The sequence below is a fragment of the Miscanthus floridulus genome, chromosome 5, assembly GCF_019320115.1.
Source record: "Miscanthus floridulus cultivar M001 chromosome 5, ASM1932011v1, whole genome shotgun sequence".
NCBI lineage: Eukaryota > Viridiplantae > Streptophyta > Magnoliopsida > Poales > Poaceae > Miscanthus > Miscanthus floridulus.
The window spans coordinates 61,638,555-61,658,568 of NC_089584.1; the positions used below are offsets into that span (position 1 = coordinate 61,638,555).

A 20,014-nucleotide genomic window follows, 5' to 3' on the forward strand; every position below is an offset into this window, starting at 1 on the left:
GAACTTTTGAAGAATTTTCTGGTAGTAACCTTGCATCATGTCCCTAGAGAGTGCAATGAAGAAGCAAATAAGTTAGCTCAAGCTGCTTCTGGATATCGAGAGAATCGGGAGATTTTTGCTATAGAAGAAGATGTTTTAAATACTGATCAAGTAGATGGTGATTGGAGATACGAAGTTACCAATTATCTGAAAAATCCATCTCAAAAGGTTTCCCGAAAACTCAGGTACAAAGCTCTCAAATTTGTGTTTCTTGATGATCAGTTATATTACAAGTCCATCGATGGAGTATTGCTCAAATGCTTAAGTCAAGAAGAAGCCAAGAAAGTGATGTATGAGGTTCACGAAGGATTGTGTGGTGCACATCAGTCAGCTTATCGGATGAAGTGGATAATTAGGAGAACTGGTTATTTTTGGCCAACTATGTTGGAAGATTGTTTTGAATATTACAAAGGGTGTCACAATTGTCAGAAATTCGGCAATATTCAAAAGGTTCCAGCGTCTGCTATGAATCCTATAATCAAGCCTTGGCCGTTCAGAGGATGGGGTATAGATTTAATTGGTCAGATCAATCCTCCTTCTAGTAAGGGACACAAATTTGTACTCTTGGCCACGGATTATTTTACCAAGTGGGTTGAAGCTATCCCTTTGAAGAAGGTAACGTCAGAGAATATGATCAGTTTTGTTAAGGAACATATAGTTTACAGATTTGGGATTCCTCAGACTATAACAACTGATCAAGGAACTCAATTTACTTCTTCAGAATTCTGTGACTTTGCCAAAAGTATGGGGATTAAGTTGTATAATTCTTCTCCCTATTATGCACAAGCTAATGGTCAAGCAGAAGCATCAAATAAGATTATGATTAAAATTATCCAGAAGAAGATTGATGAAAAACCAAGGAAATGGCACTTGGTTCTTAATGAAGCATTGTGGGCTTACCGAATGGCTTGTCATGGGTCCACTCAAACGTCTCCCTATGAACTGGTTTATGGACATCATGCTGTGTTACCATGGGAACTGCGGTCAGGATCAAGGCGAGTTATTTTACAGAAAGAATTAGCAGAAGAAAACTATAAGAATCTGATGATGGATGAATTGGAAGATTTACATTTGATTCGTCTTAAGGCATTAGAAATATTGAGAAAAATAAATTACGCGTCGCCAAGTATTATAACAAAAGGGTTAGGCTGAAGCAATTCGCAAAAGGAGATTTGGTGTGGAAAACTGTATTGCCGGTTGGAACAAAGGATAGAGCATTCGGCAAATGGTCTCCAAATTGGGAAGGACCTTTCCGAATAGTAGAGTGTGTACCTGGCAATGCATACATATTGAAGACTTTATTTGGGGAAGAGTTTACCAGAGCTATCAATGGAAGATTTATTAAGAAATACTACCCCAGTGTTGAGGTTGGTTCGTGAATGTAGATCAGAAAAACGACAAGGAAAAAATTGCCTTTAGCCTAAAAATCAGATACAAGACTGAGAATAGCCGATATCATTCATATCGCCTTTAGCACAAAATAGCCGATGCAGTTTGCATCGCCTCTAGCACAAAAAATGTTTGTCTGAAACTGGGTTGTTTTCAGCATTTTTTCTGACAGTCGCAAGTGGAATTTTACCGAAAAGAATCAAAGAAGTAAATATTATTCCAAAGGACGAGATTGTTTATAAAGTTCATCCTAATACAAACTACTCCTCAAATAACTTGTTGAGGATGGATTGGGGGTTTGTGATTTCGGCAAGGGCAGCAGCATGATCGTCGTAGGCCTCCAGACGCTCATCGATGTCGTCGACTTCGTCCGGGCGTCCTCCAACGAAGCCAACTGGCTGGGAGGAGTAGTCCTCGTTGGTTTGGGAGGTCATTGCCGCCAGCCCGAGAGAAGCGCCGAGGTGCACAACTTGGATGACGGCCTGATCAATGCGGCCGTCCACAGCATCAAGGCGTGCCTCTGATGTCTCCCCCTGAGCATTCACCTTGTCGGCAATCTTGTTCGCCGCCATCTTCAAGCGGTCATTCTCTGCGGAAAGAGCTGGGCATGAAAGAAGAAATGGGTCGGCAAGCAAAGGAAGTCAGGATGATAAAACTAAGTGAGGATATCAAACCGGTGATGGCGTCGCAGAATTGTTTCCGCTGATCCTCCCATTCGGCTTGATCGATGCCGAACTTCTTGGATACGTCGCCTAGCTCCTCCCGGGCTTCGTCCCTCTCCTGGCGAAACTTGAGCGCCTCCTCGTGAGAGTATGGATGGTGTGCATCTGCTGGCTCTGCCGAACCCCAAGGGTTGGAATGGTAAGAGCTTGAGGAGCTGGAAGATCCGGAGGAGCCGGATGATGGAGTTCCCGGTTGAGTTGCCGACACTGGAGGAAGGAGATGGTATTGGCTGGAGCTGATGACTCTTATCCTGATGAATGAGGAAGGGGAAATCGGAATTAATAGATGAACGAGGAGATTGCAAAGGGGGCAAAGAACCGAATCATACCCACGACGCCGGCAGCGCGACGCTCTGCTTCCTTCAGCCTCTCCGTCGGCAGGACGCTTGCCACGGTTGCCACTGTTCGTCATTTGCTTTGGTGGAGGTTAGGGTTTCCTTCTGGAATGAATCGAATGAAGGAAGTGGAAGAGACGGATGTGAGAACGCTGAGGCAAAGATAGTGATGAAGGCCAATGGAAAGGTCTATTTATAAGCCGAAGCGAAAGATCGTGGCGAATTCCACGGGGTTGTGGGGTGAGAATCCCGAACGGCGGAGTAGGTTTGTTCCCTTTCGGCTGGGCCGTTACTAGACTGGGCCAGGCCTGAGTTAAGTCGAACGTCGCTTGAATATCTCCATGATTTATTGGAGCCAACATTGTTCGGCTATACCCTCACAGTATTTGGATTGGATTCGTTCGGTTATCGGAAGAATGGAGACAATCGGCTACATTCTAATCGAGTAATTTAAGGGAAAATGGCCGATTGCTTTTTTCTGAACGAATGAAAATAAGTGAACATAAAGTTGTTTAATCAAGGAAAAAGGGTATCACACTTAAAGTTTATTATAAGCCTAATGTCTACTGGTTCAGAAGATGATTGATTGCTTCTATGGCCTCGGTCCTGATTCGGCTAATATTATCTAGCACTTTTTGATCTTCATCTTCGGAACTCTGGATGCTGGATAACTTATTTTTGATCTGCTAGTCTTCTTTGATGGTCGAAGCTATCTTTAGTGAAGTTGCTTCTATGTTCTTCGGTAGATTGGCTATATGGGCCCTGTGAGACTGAATTTTGGCATTCAGTTCGGCTAGTTGAGCTTCTAGTCTGATTTTTTCATCCTCCATGGATTTCAGTTCAGGCTCCAAGGTTGCCAAGGAATTTCTCATAGTCTGGATATGAGAGTGAAGATCTTTAATCTCTAGCTTTTTCAAAGATCTATCCTTCTGCAGAGCGGCCCTCGAAGATATGTTCTTGGTTGCCCTTCTCACCATAGCAAAGTGATCATCAAGATGGGCTGCAGATTCTAGGGGAGCCTTGAGAGCAGAAGGGATATCTTGATCAATGAGTTCAAGGAGGTCTTTTATCTGGTCTGCATCCTGAACCAGACTAATGGTATCCTTATTCAGCAGAATAATCACTTCTTTTAGTCGAGCCTGATTCTCCAGTGATAAAGTTTGATGAGAAGTGATCTCTTCACCTTTCTCAATAATGTAGTCCTCAATAGAGAAGGAGTAACTGGTGGTCGGTTTAGTGATGTTCTTCTAGACAAAGAGGAAGAAAGAAGGTGTTAGCCGATTGGGTAATTTTGCTAAAATATAGTATGAGACAAGGCATTACCTGTTGGGCTGATTGGTCATCAGGATGGGTTATACCCTGGCTTGCTGGAGGACTTGATTGAAGGTTCAGAAGAGATGGGTCTGGAGATTGATCAGGAGAAGTTTCCCTTGCCAGTTCATCTAAGATCTCATCTATTCTCAGTAAAGTAAATGATAATGAGCATAAGAGATAGATGTTGTTAAAGAGAAAGGAGAGGAGAATTGGTTGAACAGTGTTACCTATAGTCTCATCAGGTTTATGAGCCTTTGAACCTTCAGCTTCATGGGTCTCTGAAGTTTCGCTATCATGGATTTCTTCATCTTCAGTAGAAACTTCAGGGGTTGGTTCTGCAGGCGCTGAGGTATTACCCAGTATGGGAATTTCGACTTGTGGCTGCAATGGAAGAAGTGAGTGTAGAGGTAGTCAGGCTTACTGTTAAATAAGATGGTTGAACTGATAAGAAAACAAAAGGTTCATGCCTTAAGGGATGATCTGGCTTTCTTGGTCCTTGGTTTCTTGGGTAAGAGGAAACTTTCGGGTGTTTTCCTTTTGCTTTTTCCTCTGGAAGATGCAGCAGTTAAAGTAGCAGGAGTTCTCATGAGTGCCTTTAGAGGTGCTGAATCCAAAGTTGCAGAAGTTTTCATGAATTCCTTTAAGTTTGGAGCATCAAACCCCAGAGCAGGTTTGGGGCCAGCCGGATAATACTGAATTGCTTTGGCAGGGGGAGTAAACTCAAAATCCTGTGAATGACCAGATGTTAAAATAAGAAATGGATTCAAGAACAAGAAATGATGGGTATAGTGAAATTACCTCACTGTCAGAAGCAAAATCGGGTTGCAAGTTTTTGCATAAAGAATGAACTGATATATTGAAGATATGAGCATGCCATTCTTGCCACCAAGAGACAAAGAGAGGGTGAGCAGCATCTATTAGCCCAAATGGAGATGGTTCGTATATTGGTAATTCCCATCCTAATTCAAAGACCTTCTTGGCTTCCATTCCTTCTGTTAGTACTTCCCTTGATTTTATGATTGTTGAGAAGAGGAATTTTGGAGGCAGTTGGCCGCATCCTAATTGTCTGGCCACCATGTTTAGATAATAGAATTCATAGGTGGATTGTACTAATCTCCCATGATGAAATTCGGCTGGCAAAGTGCAAGGTTTGATAAAGGAGTTGAAAATCTCTATGGATTCTTGGCCTAAACAACCAATTTCATAGCTAAACTTGCAGGGCAAAGTCAGATCTTCATTCTCTCTGTAAGGAAACCAGAGCACATTGCCGAATCCTTTGAAAAATAGCTTGAAGAGATGACCAATGTCTATATCAATGCTTATAGATGCTGCTGCTTCCCCATAAGTCTGACAAGCCTTAACCTTTGCTGTGCTGCCTTCAGCATAGTTAACTGAGGGGAAACTTAGGTTGAAGAGGCTCACAAGGGTTATCTGATGCATATATAGTTGGAGCCACATTTGAATTAGCCACCAGGGACCATTTACACAAGAAATTTCTCCACCGTGGCGCATCTGAAGGGTGATCTGATGCATCATATGATAAGCAGACCCTAAAAGATATTTGCCTAATGGGATCTGGGTGCCTGCAGCTAAGTCTTCAGCCATTACCATGTGATTCAGGGTTGGTTCATTGGATTTTCCACAGAAGATGAATCTGCATAGCCACATATTCATGAAGGCTTTCAACTCTTTGTCAGAAACGGTGCCAGATGCATTCATATAGTTCTGGATATGTTTGATCCATCCACATCCAGAACTGATGGCTCTTTGATTACTTTTGCTCTTGTACTTATAAGGATATACTGGCAATGACACATTCAAACCAGTCATCATGAATACGTCGGCTAGAGTGATGGTCATAATACCATGACCAAAGATAAAGGCATTGGTGGCGTCAGACCAAAAGTGAGAAGCTGCTATCAGAAGGGAATCATTCCTGGGTGTCTCTGCTAAAGATAACTCCAGACAATGACTGATGTCCTGACTTTCCCAGTGGCTGCTGCTCTTCTCCAACATTCTCCTATACCAGTTACGCCATCCGGTGATTGGGGGAAATGGCCAATTCTTGAATGTGTTTGGCCATCGGTTTGGTGAGGTAATCCTAGACTTGAAAGGAATTCTTTGGGTTTCCTTCTCAATGATTTCAGAAGGGTCAGGATTTCCCATTGGGCCGAGGAAATAGGAGTCGGGGTTGGCAGCATAAGGGATCAAAATCTGGCTCTTGTACTCCTTTAGAAGATGATTGAAATCAGAGGGGAGTAAATCAAAAGAGGAGCGGAAGGATGAGATGAAAGTTGCCGAATATAAATGAAGTTTACCTCTGGAATTTCGTCCTGGGTCGCCATTGAAGATTGGAAGGAGGTCCGAGGTTGCGCTGAAAGCTTGAATTTTTGGGCAGCGGCTGCGGTTTTGAACGGTGATGACCTAGGAGGATGAAAGAGCTTGTGGTCAATTTCAGAATAAAACAACTTTTATCCCAAAATTGAGGGGGCATGTGTTAACACTGGATTTTGGTCAATTCTGGAAGATGACAGGTAGACCCACATGCGGGAAGAAGGGTGTTCGGCAAACAACGCAAGCGGTCGGCTAAATGCTTGTGCGGTCGGTTATTCTGGAAGGCGGTAACTCCATTCGGGAAAACAGAAGATGGCAGGCAAGACCGATCGGAAAGATAAGAGTTGTATTAATAAAGGAATCTATAAGTTTAGGGTAAGGAATCGTAAGTTTCCAAGTTTGTTTAGAAGTTCCTTTGTAAATCGTAGTCCTTTAGGACTCACATTTTGTCTAGGGTATAAATGTTGACCCTCGACCATTGTAAGAAGTGTTCACAACCAAATCAATACAACCGGCCCCGTGCCAACTTTCGAGTCCTCTTGTCGTGTCGTCGAGTTCTTCGAGAGGAATCATCGATCCGTCGACCTCCGTAAGTTCCGACAACCTTGTTATCATGTTTAGTATCATGCGGTGGATTTAGACATGGTGCAAGCAGTCTTGTTTGTTTTCAATGGTCGTGCGGCAGATCTTTGCTTGACAATCAAGAAGTCTTTGCTTATGCTTCATTTATGAGTAGATACTGTGTGGCAGGCATTTACTCATATGCTTAGTGAAGGCGAGATAGTTATCGGCTCTATATTAGATATGGCAAATCTAAATAGATTCATTAAGTTATCCAGTGTTGCATGTTTTAAACCTCTTATATATTTGTAACACACTTCTGCCCAATCTAGATTGATATTGTTCGGACTTCTTTCTCTTGTGGTTTTACTCGTGCTTCAACGATCATTGTCTATTCTTATATTACCCTTGCAAAATAGATAACATGCTCATAGTGGCCGAATTGTCTTAATCTAGATTGTCACATGTTGCGGGTTCATGCATGTTAATCACGTTTAAGCTTTAACGAAACTAGGTATCGTGCGGCAGATGCAGGTTTTAGTTTAGTTTAATCGCTTTTATTTGTACGTTCCTTCTTCATGGATCCCAATTCGGTTGGATTGCCGAGCTTGGTTATGCATTAACTCATAATTAATTTCACTTGTTCAAACGTGTCTTCCCATGCACATGCATTCGGCAATTAGGTTTTTACGTGCATTTACCTTACGATTAGCTGAATGGTTTATGAATTTGTTGGCAGACAGCTCTCTATAGCCGTATGTCGTTGTAAGTGGCTTCAGGGCCGTACATGTGGAACTGTCCGGTATTACCCGACATGTTCCGGTTTGACATTTAATTGTTTTATCCCTTGTTAGTTTTCAGGTCAAACTGACTGGCACGCTTCCGGATCACGAAACACCCGGGAACCCAATTGAAGCCACGCTTTTCGGCTTGCTGTGTGTGAGGCACAGTACGTCACATTTTGTGTCAACAGTATCACATTTGGTGATAATGGCAAAGGTGAGGTCAAAGGGCTTGGTAAGATTGCAATATCCAATGACATGAGCATATCCAATGTGTTGCTAGTTGAGAGCTTGAATTTCAATTTGCTATCTGTGGCTCAATTATATGATCTTGGATTCAAATGCATATTTGGGGTAGATGATGTAGAGATCATAAGTGTAGATGGCTCTAACTTGATCTTCAAAGGCTTTAGATATGAGAATCTATACTTGGTTGATTTCAATGCTAGTGAAGCTAAATTATCTACATGCTTGTTCACTAAGTCTAGCATGGGTTGGATTATGGCATAGAAGGCTTGGTCATGTTGGAATGAAACAATTGAATAGATTGGTTAAGCATGACTTAGTTAAAGGCTTGAAAGATGTTGTGTTTGAAAAGGATAAGCTTTGTAGCTCTTGTTAAGCCGGCAAACAAGTTGGAAACACCCATCCTAAGAAAAGCATGATGAGCACTAGCAAAGCATTTGAGTTATTGCACATGGATTTGTTTGGGCCAACACAATACACTAGTATCGGTGAAAACAAATATGGCTTTGTGATAGTGGATGACTATACTAGATACACTTGGGTATTCTTTCTAGTGGACAAAAGTGATGTATTTGCAACTTTCAAATCATTTGTCAAAGGCATTCACAATGAGTTTGAAACAACCATCAAGAGAGTTAGAAGTGACAATGGTAGTGAGTTCAAGAACACTAGAATTGATGAGTTATGTGATGAATTTGGAATTAGACATCAATTCTTGGCCAAGTACACACCTCAATCAAATGGCCTTGTTGAGAGAAAGAATATAACACTCATTGATATGGCAATGTCTATGCTTAGTGAGTACAATGTGAGCCAATCTTTTTGGGCCGAAGCTATCAACACGGCTTGCTATTATAGCAACCGCCTCTATTGTCACCGATTGAAAGAGAAGACACCATATGAGCTCTTGAATGGTAGAAAGCCCAACATTGTATATTTTCGGGTCTTTGGTTGCAAATGCTATATCTTGAAGAAAGGCACTAGATTGGGCAAGTTTGACAAGAAATGTGATGAAGGATTCCTACTTGGTTATTCCACTATAGGCAAAGCATATAGAGTTTGGAATTTGGATAGTGGTACTCTTGAGGAAGTTCATGATGTTGAATTTGATGAAACCAAGGGTTCACAAATAGAGAATGAGAACTTAGAAGATGTTAGAGGCATTTAACTTTCAAATGCCATGAAGAACATGGAATATTGGTGAATTGAGGCCTAGGCAAGTGAATGATGATGAAGATGATCAAGTGCAAGTGCTCTCCAGCTCAAATGTGCAAGATGATACAAATCAAGTTAGTGCAAGTGGATCTCATGATAATGAACAAGATCAAGTGGCTAATACATCATCTCAACCCAATGATCAAGCAAGTGCAAGCAATCAAGTTCCAATCCTCCAACCAACAAATGTTGCAATGGATCATCCATTGGACACTATCATTGGTGATATTTCAAGAGGTGTGCAAACTAGATCAAGATTGGCTTCATATTATGAGCATTTCTCATTTGTGTCATCCATTGAACCAAAGAAGATAGATGAAGCATTGAAGGATTTTGATTGGGTAATGCTATGCATGAAGAATTGAATAACTTCACAAGAAATCAAGTATGGGAGTTGGTAGAAAGACCAAAGGGGACATAATGTGATTGAAACCAAATGGGTCTTTAGAAACAAGCAAGATCAAGATGGGATAGTAGTAAGGAACAAAGCAAGATTAGTAGCACAAGGATATACACAAGTTGAAGGTCTTGACTTTGGAGAAACATATGCCCCGGTTGCTAGATTGGAAGCAATTAGAATCTTGCTAGCCTATGCTTATGCCCACAACATCAAGCTCTATCAAATGGATGTTAAGAGTGCATTTCTAAATGGCTACATCAATAAAGAAGTATATGTTGAGCAACCTCCCGGTTTTGAAGATGACAAGAAGCCCAACCATGTATACAAGTTGAAGAAGGCTTTGTATGGGTTGAAACAAGCACCTAGAGCATGGTATGAGAGATTGAGGGACTTTCTACTCTCTAAAGGGTTCACAATGGGTAAGGTTGACACCACTCTTTTCATCAAGAAGATTGGAAAAGATCTATTTGTATTGCAAATCTATGTTGATGATATCATATTTGGATCAACCAATCAAGATTTTTGTGATGAGTTTGGAAAGATGATGGCTAATGAGTTTGAGATGTCCATGATTGGAGAGTTGAGTTACTTCCTTGGTCTTCAAATCAAGCAATTGAAGAATGGTACCTTTGTAAGTCAAGGCAAGTACATCAAGAACATGATCAAGAAGTTTGGAATGATTGATAGTAAAGCCATTAGCACATCAATGAGAACCAATGGCAACTTGGATAGTGATGCAAGTGGAAACATGGTGGATCAAAAGTTGTATCAGTCTATGATTAGAAGCCTACTCTATGTGACCGCATCAAGACCGGATGTCATGTTTAGTGTATGCATGTGTGCAAGATTTCAAGCCTCACCAAGAGAAAGTCATTTGAAGGCTACAAAGAGGATATTGATGTACTTGAAGCATACACCAAATGTTGGTTTGTGGTATCCCAAAGAAGCTAAGTTTGAGCTAGTTGGTTACTCCGACTCGGATTATGCGAGATGCAAGGTTGAAAGGAAGAGCACCTCGGGCACATATCAATTGTTGAGAAGATCACTTGTCTCATGGTCATCAAAGAAGCAAAATAGTGTTGCATTATCAACCGCCTGAAGCCGAATACATATCCGCCGGTAGTTGTTGTGCACAAGTACTTTGGATGAAGGCCACTTTGAGTGATTTTGGAATCAAGTTCAAGAAAGTGCCATTGCTATGTGACAATGAGATTGCAATCAAGTTGACCAACAATCTAGGTCCAACATGCAAAAACAAATCACATTGATGTCCGCCACCATTTCAAAAGAGATCACCAACAAAAAGGGGACATTTGCATTGAGAGTGTAGGCACCGAAGATCAATTTGCTGATATATTCACCAAGCCATTGGATGAGAAAAGGTTTTGCAAGCTAAGGAATGAGTTGAACATATTAGATTTCTCAAATATGTGTTGATGCACCCCTCACTATGACATGCCTCTCTTTCGAGCTATCTAAGGTAAAAGTTGATTGGCATGACATACATCCTTGCTAAGGACATGGTTAGTGCATCTAGTCACATTTTCAATTTTTTTGGACCATTCAAGTGGCTCCAATTTATTAGGCTCATTCATGAAAATCAAATGATTTTGATGTTTATATGGTATCACTATTGCTTCTATGCTTGACTTGATCTAGTGGTAGCATATGACATGTTTATGGGCTTATAAACCTAGTGTTTGATCTAGAAAATGAGCTCTAAGTAATTAACTCAACATGGTACAAGATAACCTCTTATTTGGAGGTATGAAGAAGCTTATCCTTGGATCAAACCGAGTTAAATATCTTTGGCAAATGATCTAGATTTGACCAAATTTGGGAATATGATCCTCACCCCATTAATTGACATTGATAATCTCTACCTATCTAAAATTTAAACCTTTGTGGTCATTGATGACAAAGGGGGAGAGAAACAAAGATATAAGTAATAGGGGGAGAGTTTGACATAGGGGGAGAGATATGACAAAGAAAAGGGATCAATTAAATCAATTAAAATTAAAATTTTGAGCACACAAGTAGGGGGAGCAAGCTCATGACCTTGTATGATGCATTTGAATGTGCATTTCATATGTTTGCTTGCATAGCACAAGTTTTCAATTACAAAATCCATGCTTGTGTGATGTATGCTAGTTGTAAGATTGAATGATAAAATGAAATCATTAGATTACTTTCTTTTTCAAGTAAGTTTTCACAAGTGGTATATTTTCAAAGTATGTTTCCAAGTGGTATAGAGCTAACCATGGTGCTAAGGATGGTATAATGGTGCACTCCGATTGGTATCACGCTTCAAAGGTCCATCTTTTATACCTTAGCATCATTTGGTAGACATTGTCTCCTATATTTCCTATCTACGCATATATGCTAAGCTTCAATCTAAACTCTTAGCACATATATAGGGGGAGCAATAGCTACCATTTGGGGTTCATGAAACCTGTCCATATTCTTTTACACATGGTAAATATGCTTGGGCAAGCAACATGGATTCAATTGTATTTCAATTCATATCTTTGTGAAAGGGTTGTCATCAATTACCAAAAAGGGGGAGATTGAAAGCTCTAGTTTGGTTTTGGTGAATTGATGAAACCCTAAGTGCTAACCTAGTTTATCAAGTGATCATGAGATAGGTAGCACATTCCAAGTGGTGAAGCAAATGAAGATCATAGCATGATGATGATTAAGGATGAAAATGGACCAGATACGAACGGATATCACTGATATTACATTTGTTTTCATATTTCTGTCCGGATTTGGATTCGAATACGGATAATGTCAACCATGGCGGATATGATACGATTAGATATTGACATCATAAATATACGATTTGAGTATTTCGGATACAGATACGGTATCGGATGTTGAATATTCGGACTCAGATACGAACAGATTTAAACCCCTCTAAACGGATTCGTTCTCGAATACGGTCGGAAAAATATTCGTACCATTTTCATCCCTAACGATGATGAATGCCATGGTGATGATTAAGTGCTTGGACTTGGAAAGAAGAAAGAGAAAAACAAAAAGCTCAAGGCAAAGGTATAAACCATAGGAGCTATTTTGTTTTGGTGATCAAGACACTTAGAGAGTGTGATCACATTTAGGTTTGATAGCCGTACTATTAAGAGGGGTGAAACTCGTATCGAAATGCGGTTATCAAAGTGCCACTAGATGCTTTAACTCATTGCATATGCATCTATGATCTAGTGGAATGCTTACACCCTTGAAAATGTTTGTGAAAATATGCTAACACATGTGCACAAGGTGATACACTTGGTGGTTGGCACATTTGAGCAAGGGTGAAGAAGTTAAAGGTGAAAAGGAGTTAGTCTTGCTGGTCACTAAGTGACCGGACGCTGGTCTCAGAGGGATCGGCATGTCCGATCAAGTGTGGCAGCAAAGACGCTGACGTCGGTCATACAACCGGACATTGGGTCTTGGACTGACCGGACGCTGAGGTCCAGGGTCCGGTCCTATTGTCAGATAGCGCTGATGAAAGTCAATGTGTGTCTGGACGCTGTCAGGGTCTAGTCAAGCATGACCTGACGCGTCCGGTCAAAGAAAGTTGTTTCTAGAACCTTACTAGAAACGATCGGACGTTGGTGGCTCAGCGTCCGGTCAGTATTGTGCACTGTGACCGGTCAACTCAAGTGACCGTTGAAATCAGGACACATGGCTATCGTTGGGTGACCGGACGCTGAGGTCCAGCGTCTGGTCAACATGACTGGAGCATCTGGTCAGCCCGTGTTGTGCCTAGTGAAGGGGTACAACGGCTCTATTTTGTGGAGGCTTCTATTTAAGCCCCATGACCGGTTGAAGCTCACATCTTTGGCCATTTTCATTGACATAGCAACCTTGTGAGCTTAGCCAAAGCCCTCCCACTTATCTCCATCATTGATTGATCATCTTTGTGAGATTGGGAGAGAAATCCAAGCGCATTGCTTGAGTGATTGCATCTAGAGGCACTTGGTGTTCGTGTTTCGCTGTGGATTTCGCTTGTTACTCTTGGTGATTGCCGCCACCTAGATGGATTGGAGCAGCTAGGATCGTTGAGCAGGAGAGTGGTGATTGTCTCCGGCACCGATCAAGGTGATTGTGAGGGGTTCTTGACCTTTCCCCGGCGGAGAGCCAAAAGGTACTCTAGTGGATTACTCGTGGCTTGTGTGATCCTCATCTTATGTTGGTTGTGAGGCACCCTATTGAGGGTTTAGCGTGTGATGCCAATTAATGTGTGAACCTCCAAGTGAGTGAATCGCCACAACGAGGAGTAGCTTGCCGGCAAGCAAGTGAACCTCGGTAAAAAAACATTGTGTTCATCATTTGATTCCGAGGTGATTGGTCTTCATTGTTATTCATCCTTGTGATTGATTGGTTCCTTCATCTACACGGCTGGTATAACCTTCTTGATCACTCTCTTTACAGTACCACAAACTAGTTGTCAAGCTCTTTAGTATAGTTAGTTGTGAGAGCTTGCTTGCTTGGTTGGTGTGGCTCTTTAGTTAGCCTTTGAGAGCACACTAACATAGGGTAGTGTCATAGCTATTGTGTGAATAGATACTATCTGAACTAGAATTGTGGTAAGTGGCTTACATTTTGAGTAGGCTAGCGCAACACTAGCTTCGCCTCATAATTGTCTAACCATTTTGTTACGTGTTGTTGTAGAAATTTTTTATTAGGCTATTCACCCCCTCTAGCCATTTGGACCTTTCACACACCCTAATCCGTGCAGTACGCAGTAAACTCCACCGAAGTGAATTCATCATCATGATCAGTCCTCAGCACACGGAGCTTCTTCCCGCTCTCAGCCTCCGCGCGTGTCTTTAACTCCTTGATCGCCACCGCCGCTTCATCCTTGCTCGTCAGGAGTTGTAGCCACATGTAGCGACTGCAATCATCTACGAGCAGGAGGAAGTACCACCGACCACTGTTTGTAGCAGGCATGATCGGCCCATAGAGGTCGCCGTGAATGAGCTCGAGAGCGTCCTTCGTGCGATACTTGGCCGCCTTTGGGAAAGGTAGCCTCCTCTGCTTCCCGACCAGGCAGTTGTCACACAGCTCTCCTCCGTGCTTGATATGGGGTAGCCCTCGGACCATCATCTCAAGCCGATCAAGTGCGTCGAAGCTGAGATGTTCCGAACCGGGCATGACACATCAACGGTTCCTCGGAGTGCCTTGCCGCTAGGCACACGGCTACTCTACCTTCAGGTCGAGCAGGTACAACCAGGTTTAGGGACCTCTTCACCTTGGCAAGAAGTCGCTGCTCCCGGTCCCTGATCCTAAGGACTCCGTCCTTGATCAGTACCTCACTACCGCGCTCATCCAGCTAACCAATGTTGATGATGCTGTAACGTAGCTGCGAAGATGTAATATACATCCGTTAGCGCCCGATGCTCCCCATTCTGGCATCTGAAGATAATGGTGTCGTGTCCTTGGATAGCCACCCTTGAGCCATCACCAAACTTCACCGTACTGGTAACATCATCGTCGAGCTCGGAGAAGGATGCCTTGGAGCTCAGTCATGTGGTTACTGGTACCAGAGTCCAGAGACCACCTGCTGCTCCTAGTCGGCGCCCACACGTCTGAGGTGAACTTGGGCGCGTGGTTCGTCGAGGTAGACGGTCTTCAGGGCTTTCTCAGGTCCTTCCACCGTCGTCGCCTCTTCCCTCTCCTCGACCTCGACGTCGTGCAGTGCATAGAACGTCGCCATTAGGATAGTGGCCTCATCCTCATCATCGGCTTGCGCTAGGTGAGCCTGAGCCTTCTTTTCCTGCTTGCAGTTTGGGCACTCCTGTGCCTAATGGCCCATCTTCCCACAACGCCGGCAGGCGTTGGGGTTGACCTGCTTCTTCTCCGAAGAAGCCTTGCCGCGGTGCTTGCTATCGCCACCGCAGTTGGAGGAGGCTGCCTTCTCAGAGTTTCTCCCAGCAACCCACTCCTCTTCCATCAGCAGGAGTTTCCCGCTGTCCTTCGCTGCTGTCGCCTGCTCTAGGCGCTCATCCACCGCCCGTAGATGGCATGTCACATCCTCAATTGTGAGGGTGGATAAGTCCAGCATCGTCTCTATGGAGAGAGCGATCTGGATGCACATTGCCGACACGGAGTGGAGGTACATGGAGACCGCCTCCTCTTCGTCGATGGTGACGTCGTGGCTCTTTAGCTTGCTGATGAGCATCTATAGGCGAGAGGAGAAGTCCTCCACCATATCAGCCATCCTTGAGCTTGATGTTGGCGTACTCCTACTTCAGAAGCTAGGGCCGTTGCCTTCTTTGCACGGTCAGAACCGACGCGCATCGCCGCAATAGCCTCCCACGCCTCCTTAGCCGAGCTCTTCGCCCCCAATGGCTCCCTGTACTCTGCCGGTAGAGCAGCGAGGATAGCCTCCAACGCTGATATGTCATCTTCTTCATTAACGGTGCCCTTGTCAACAGCATTCCAGAGCCGTCGAGCTCTAAGCTTGACCTTCATGGTCACCGACCACTCTCCATAGTTGGTGCGAGTCAGCGTCGGCCAACTGGTGCCGCTGACCTCCCGCACCGTGTGAACAACGACCTCCGATCGTGGCTGGGCAACCACAGCAGTGTCATTGCTGTCGTCCATCTCCTGAACCGCCCGTCATCGCCAATGGTTAGTCTAGCGACGACGCTTGTATGGCTCTGATACCACTTGTTGGCCCATAGGATCACCGGCTCAGGTGAGTGAACCACTCACCAGTCTTGCCGAGCACCCGCTAGTGTTGCCGAGCACCCACTAGCCGTGCCGACCACGAACAAGCTGTTGTCCGTCCCCACACACTATGAGTGGAGCTAGAAGAAGAAGGGAGAACAGAGCAAGCACACACAATACAAGACACCAGCGTTGGTCGAAGCCCTAGTCTGTGAGATGGACAAATCTAAACTCTCTTTACTGAGTTACCGTGGTAGTCTATTTATACAACTCTATCCATCTAGTCCTAATACAACGCATATACTATAACAATGAACTAGATAACATACAGGGATGACACTACGTCGGTCACTGTATGTGCCTATAATGCTGCAGGTGAGCCGTGCGACGCTTGCACCTACAGCGACTACAGTATCACAACAGGGGACTTTTTCAGGTGCCACTTTCCCTTCTATGTTCACGTAGGGTAGCAGTAGATTATCATGGCAAGCTCAGCACCGTACCTTGTGGAAGTTTATGTTGTCGTCGAACGGCACGACCTTGCTGAGCGCGGTGGACCGCAGCCTTGTGAGCGTGTTCCGGCACACCGGCAGCAGTATGAGCGCCATGTTGAGCTTGAGGGTCTCGGCTGCGCCCTTGGCGATGCAGACGCAGTAGCCCATCACCTCGAACACCGCGCGGCTCCGGTACTGGATGAACTTGAACACGAAGAGGGCGATGTTGAGGGCGACCCAGAGGGACATCACCCATATCCTCTTCCAGTTCTCATGGACGAAGTCCACGGCCTTGTTGATGCGCCGCTGCAGCGGGCTCCGGTGGCTGGAAGGCACCATCGTCCTCGCGAGAGATGCTGACGCCATGTTCATCTTGTCCGGCGGCCCTGAGGCCGTCACCATCCCGCGTAGCAGGGTCTCCAGCTGCCAAATCTGTTTTCTGTTTTCCGTCAGTACTCTATGCTGCTGCTCTGTCACCGACTGTCTGTCAGAGAGAAGCAAATAAAGCAGGGTTTCGATAGATGTCCTCGTGCACCTCAATGTACCCGCGGTGATCAGGGTCCAGCTCTTCCATGATCAGAGAGGCGTAGGTTGCAGCATGTTTCTTCAGTTTGGCAAGCTTGTTTGCTGAGGCACTTAGCACGATGACCTGCACATGATTGTGAAATGATAGAAATTTTATACTTACAAGTTAGAACTCGGCAGAACACCTGCCATATAACTACTTGTGCAAAAAAAAACAAAGCTTCAGAACTGCAGAAACTGACCTCCTTGACCTCATCTTCTGTCAGCTTACCATCACCGTTCTTGTCGCACCTGGTTGCAAGCACATCTCTCGTCAAGAGGAAAGCAATCCATATTTCAGTATGGAAAAGAAGGGAACTAGAGGTAAGGTTTACATGTCGAAGAAAATGCGTAGCCGGGAATCAAAGTTCTGGTCTGTCATCTCCTCCCAGAATTCCTTCAGTTGTTCTTTTGTTACGCCGTCGTCCGGATTGATGTGTCTTCTCCTAGACAATGCGACAAATACCTCGCTTGCAAACTCCTTTGAATCAGCCATACCTTTAAGACGCAGATATATATAGTGGAGCATCAGGTAATCATACACAGGCTTAATTATTTGCTAATTAAAAATGTCAGTATTTCTGACTGTCACAGGAATACTATATGGATGAATGAATCTTTCCACGATTTTGTTTTGCTTCTTACGAATTACTAGTAGACAACATTTGAGGAGCTCATAATTTGCCAGGCTATATATCTTCAAATGAAATTAAACGAGCAGTTTAGAATGATTCCATGCTAAAATCAAAGGAGTGGTACAACCATGACGATGGATGAACAAGATTTCAAATTATGATTATATCCAATCTAGCACAAAATAGATAAACTTTTTATCAACAAATTTACATGCATGTATCACAGCGACGAGACGACAAGCCGTGACAAGGCTCAGCAAGACTCACCGATGCACTTAGCGAAGTTCTCCCTCTGCAGCCGGCCGTCGGTGCTCATCTCGTCGAACCGCTTCTCGACGGACTTCCAGCCGTCCTTGCCGGCAGACGTCTTGTCGAGGAAGCGCAGCCCGCGCAAGCCCGACTGCGCGCCGGAGTGTGTACGCTTGAGGCCCCGCATCTCTGGCACCGCCGACGACACCTTCGACGCCAGCCGACGCATCCCCGACGCGATCCGCGACGGCTGCTTCCTCATCGGCGGCGGCACCGGGGGTGGGGAGTCCCCGTCGCCCAGACCTCCCGTGCCGCCATCCGCGTACCCCACCGACGATGCCATCTCCGGCGAACGTAACCGATCGAGCTCACCAACACAACCAATGGTTGTGCGTCGCTCACCGCAGCGTGACCGCGGGCGCCATTCCACACACAAAGACTGGTCGGGTGTAAATTTGGCAATGGCAAGGGAAGGGAAGGGAAGGGAAGGGAAGGGAAATGTGGCGCATGCAGCGGGAGATGCGCGCGCCAATTATAGCCGTTCACGCCCCGGCCGCTTTTGAACTAAATACTTTTGTGCCTCAAAGAATTGCGATGCACATTTTTGCACATGCGCGCGGTGGAGTATCCTTCACTGTGCTGAGACCTCTGAGCCGAGGCATATTTTGATCATTGGGTAAAAGGATGTCGCTACACTTTAACAGTAGTGAAAAGATGGTGGGAAGCAAATGGTAATGGCCAATACAAAGCACAAAAACAAAGTTTACAAACCATTATTAATGAGCTTGATTTGGCGTCTGAGTTGCGTGATCTTTCTAGCGGAGCGAGATAATCTTGCTCTTGCTCGAGATCAGTTAACTCAGCTACTTCGAGAAAAGTAAATTAAATATTTCCAAAGGGACAAAGTAAAGGACGTCCTCCTAGGAGATAATAACACATTGTATTTTCACGTAATTGTCAATGGCAAGCATAGAAGAACGCACATTTTCTCGCTTGATCGGGAGGAGAGAAAGTTTGAAGGATAGGATAATCTTAAAGAAGCCATTTGGGCCACCAGAGGAGTCCTTGTGTGCCCTTGATAGCTCTGGGATTGGTAGGATGAAAATGAATCTCTAGCTTTCCCTTTTACAACAAAGGAAATTCGGGATGCTATTTTTGGTATGGAACATAAGAAAGCACTTGGCCCTAATGGTTTTCCGGCTGAGTTCATCAAAAGTTTTAGAAAATCATTAAAGGTGACCTTATGCAAATGTTCCAAATCCACTATAGAGGGGATTTGCCATTGTTTAGTTTGAACTTTGGTATTCTAACCCTCATTCCAAAGGTGCTAGAAGCAAATCAAATATAGAAGTATAGACCCATCTGTCTGCCCAATGTCAGTTTTAAAAATCTTTACAAAAGTGGAAACTAATCGAGTTATTTTGGTGCCTGATCACATTATAAGCCCAACTCATCAATTGGCTTTCATGAGAGGACACAACATCCTCAAAGGAGTTGTTATCCTGCATGAGACAATACACGAACTCCACTGGAAGAAGCTAAACGGGGTAATCTTCAAAATAGATTTTGAGACACCTACCACAAGGTTAGATGGCCTTTTTTGGTCCAAACACTGTATGAAAAAGGTTTTTCGCCCAAGTGGATCAAATGGCTCGAAACCCTTATCACTAGTAGGAGTGTAGCAATTAATGTAAATAATGAGATTGGACACTTTTTTCAAACAAATAAAGGGCTTCGTCAAGGAGACTCTTTTTAGATCTCTTCTTTTAACATTGTTGATGACATGTTAACAATCTCATCACTAGAATCAAAGAAGATGGGCAGTTAAGCGAAGTGGTGCCCATAGTGAATGGCGGTTTATCATTCATGCAATATCTCTTTATGGAATAGGATCTAGAGCAAGCCCGAAACATGAAGGATTTACTTTACGCTTTTGAACAAGCTTCTGGCCTTAAAATAATTTTCCATAAAATTGAAGTATACTGCTTTGGTGTGGCCTCGGAAGTAGAGGCCCAATATAATGAGCTCTTTGGATGGAAATTTGGAGATTTTCCTAT

The 20,014-nt window shown here is 43.9% G+C and overlaps 1 protein-coding gene across 3 annotated transcripts in view; it reads right to left on the bottom strand.

Annotated features, from left to right (window-relative positions):
- Window positions 1–18,346, bottom strand: part of LOC136452236 (putative respiratory burst oxidase homolog protein H) — a 35,064-nt gene extending 16,718 nt beyond the window's left edge. For all 3 annotated transcript variants that reach the window (XR_010758784.1, XM_066452857.1, XM_066452858.1), the window contains exons 1-5: window positions 17,976–18,346; window positions 17,409–17,571; window positions 17,277–17,325; window positions 17,045–17,158; window positions 16,519–16,941 (exon numbers count right to left, since the gene is read on the bottom strand). Coding sequence is in view for 2 of the 3 variants with exons in the window: in XM_066452857.1 (XP_066308954.1) it covers window positions 16,519–16,941; window positions 17,045–17,158; window positions 17,277–17,325; window positions 17,409–17,571; window positions 17,976–18,300 (1,074 nt within the window). In the remaining variant the exon portion in view is untranslated. The remainder of the gene's footprint in view (window positions 1–16,518; window positions 16,942–17,044; window positions 17,159–17,276; window positions 17,326–17,408; window positions 17,572–17,975) is intronic.
- Window positions 18,347–20,014: the final 1,668 nt, after the last annotated feature.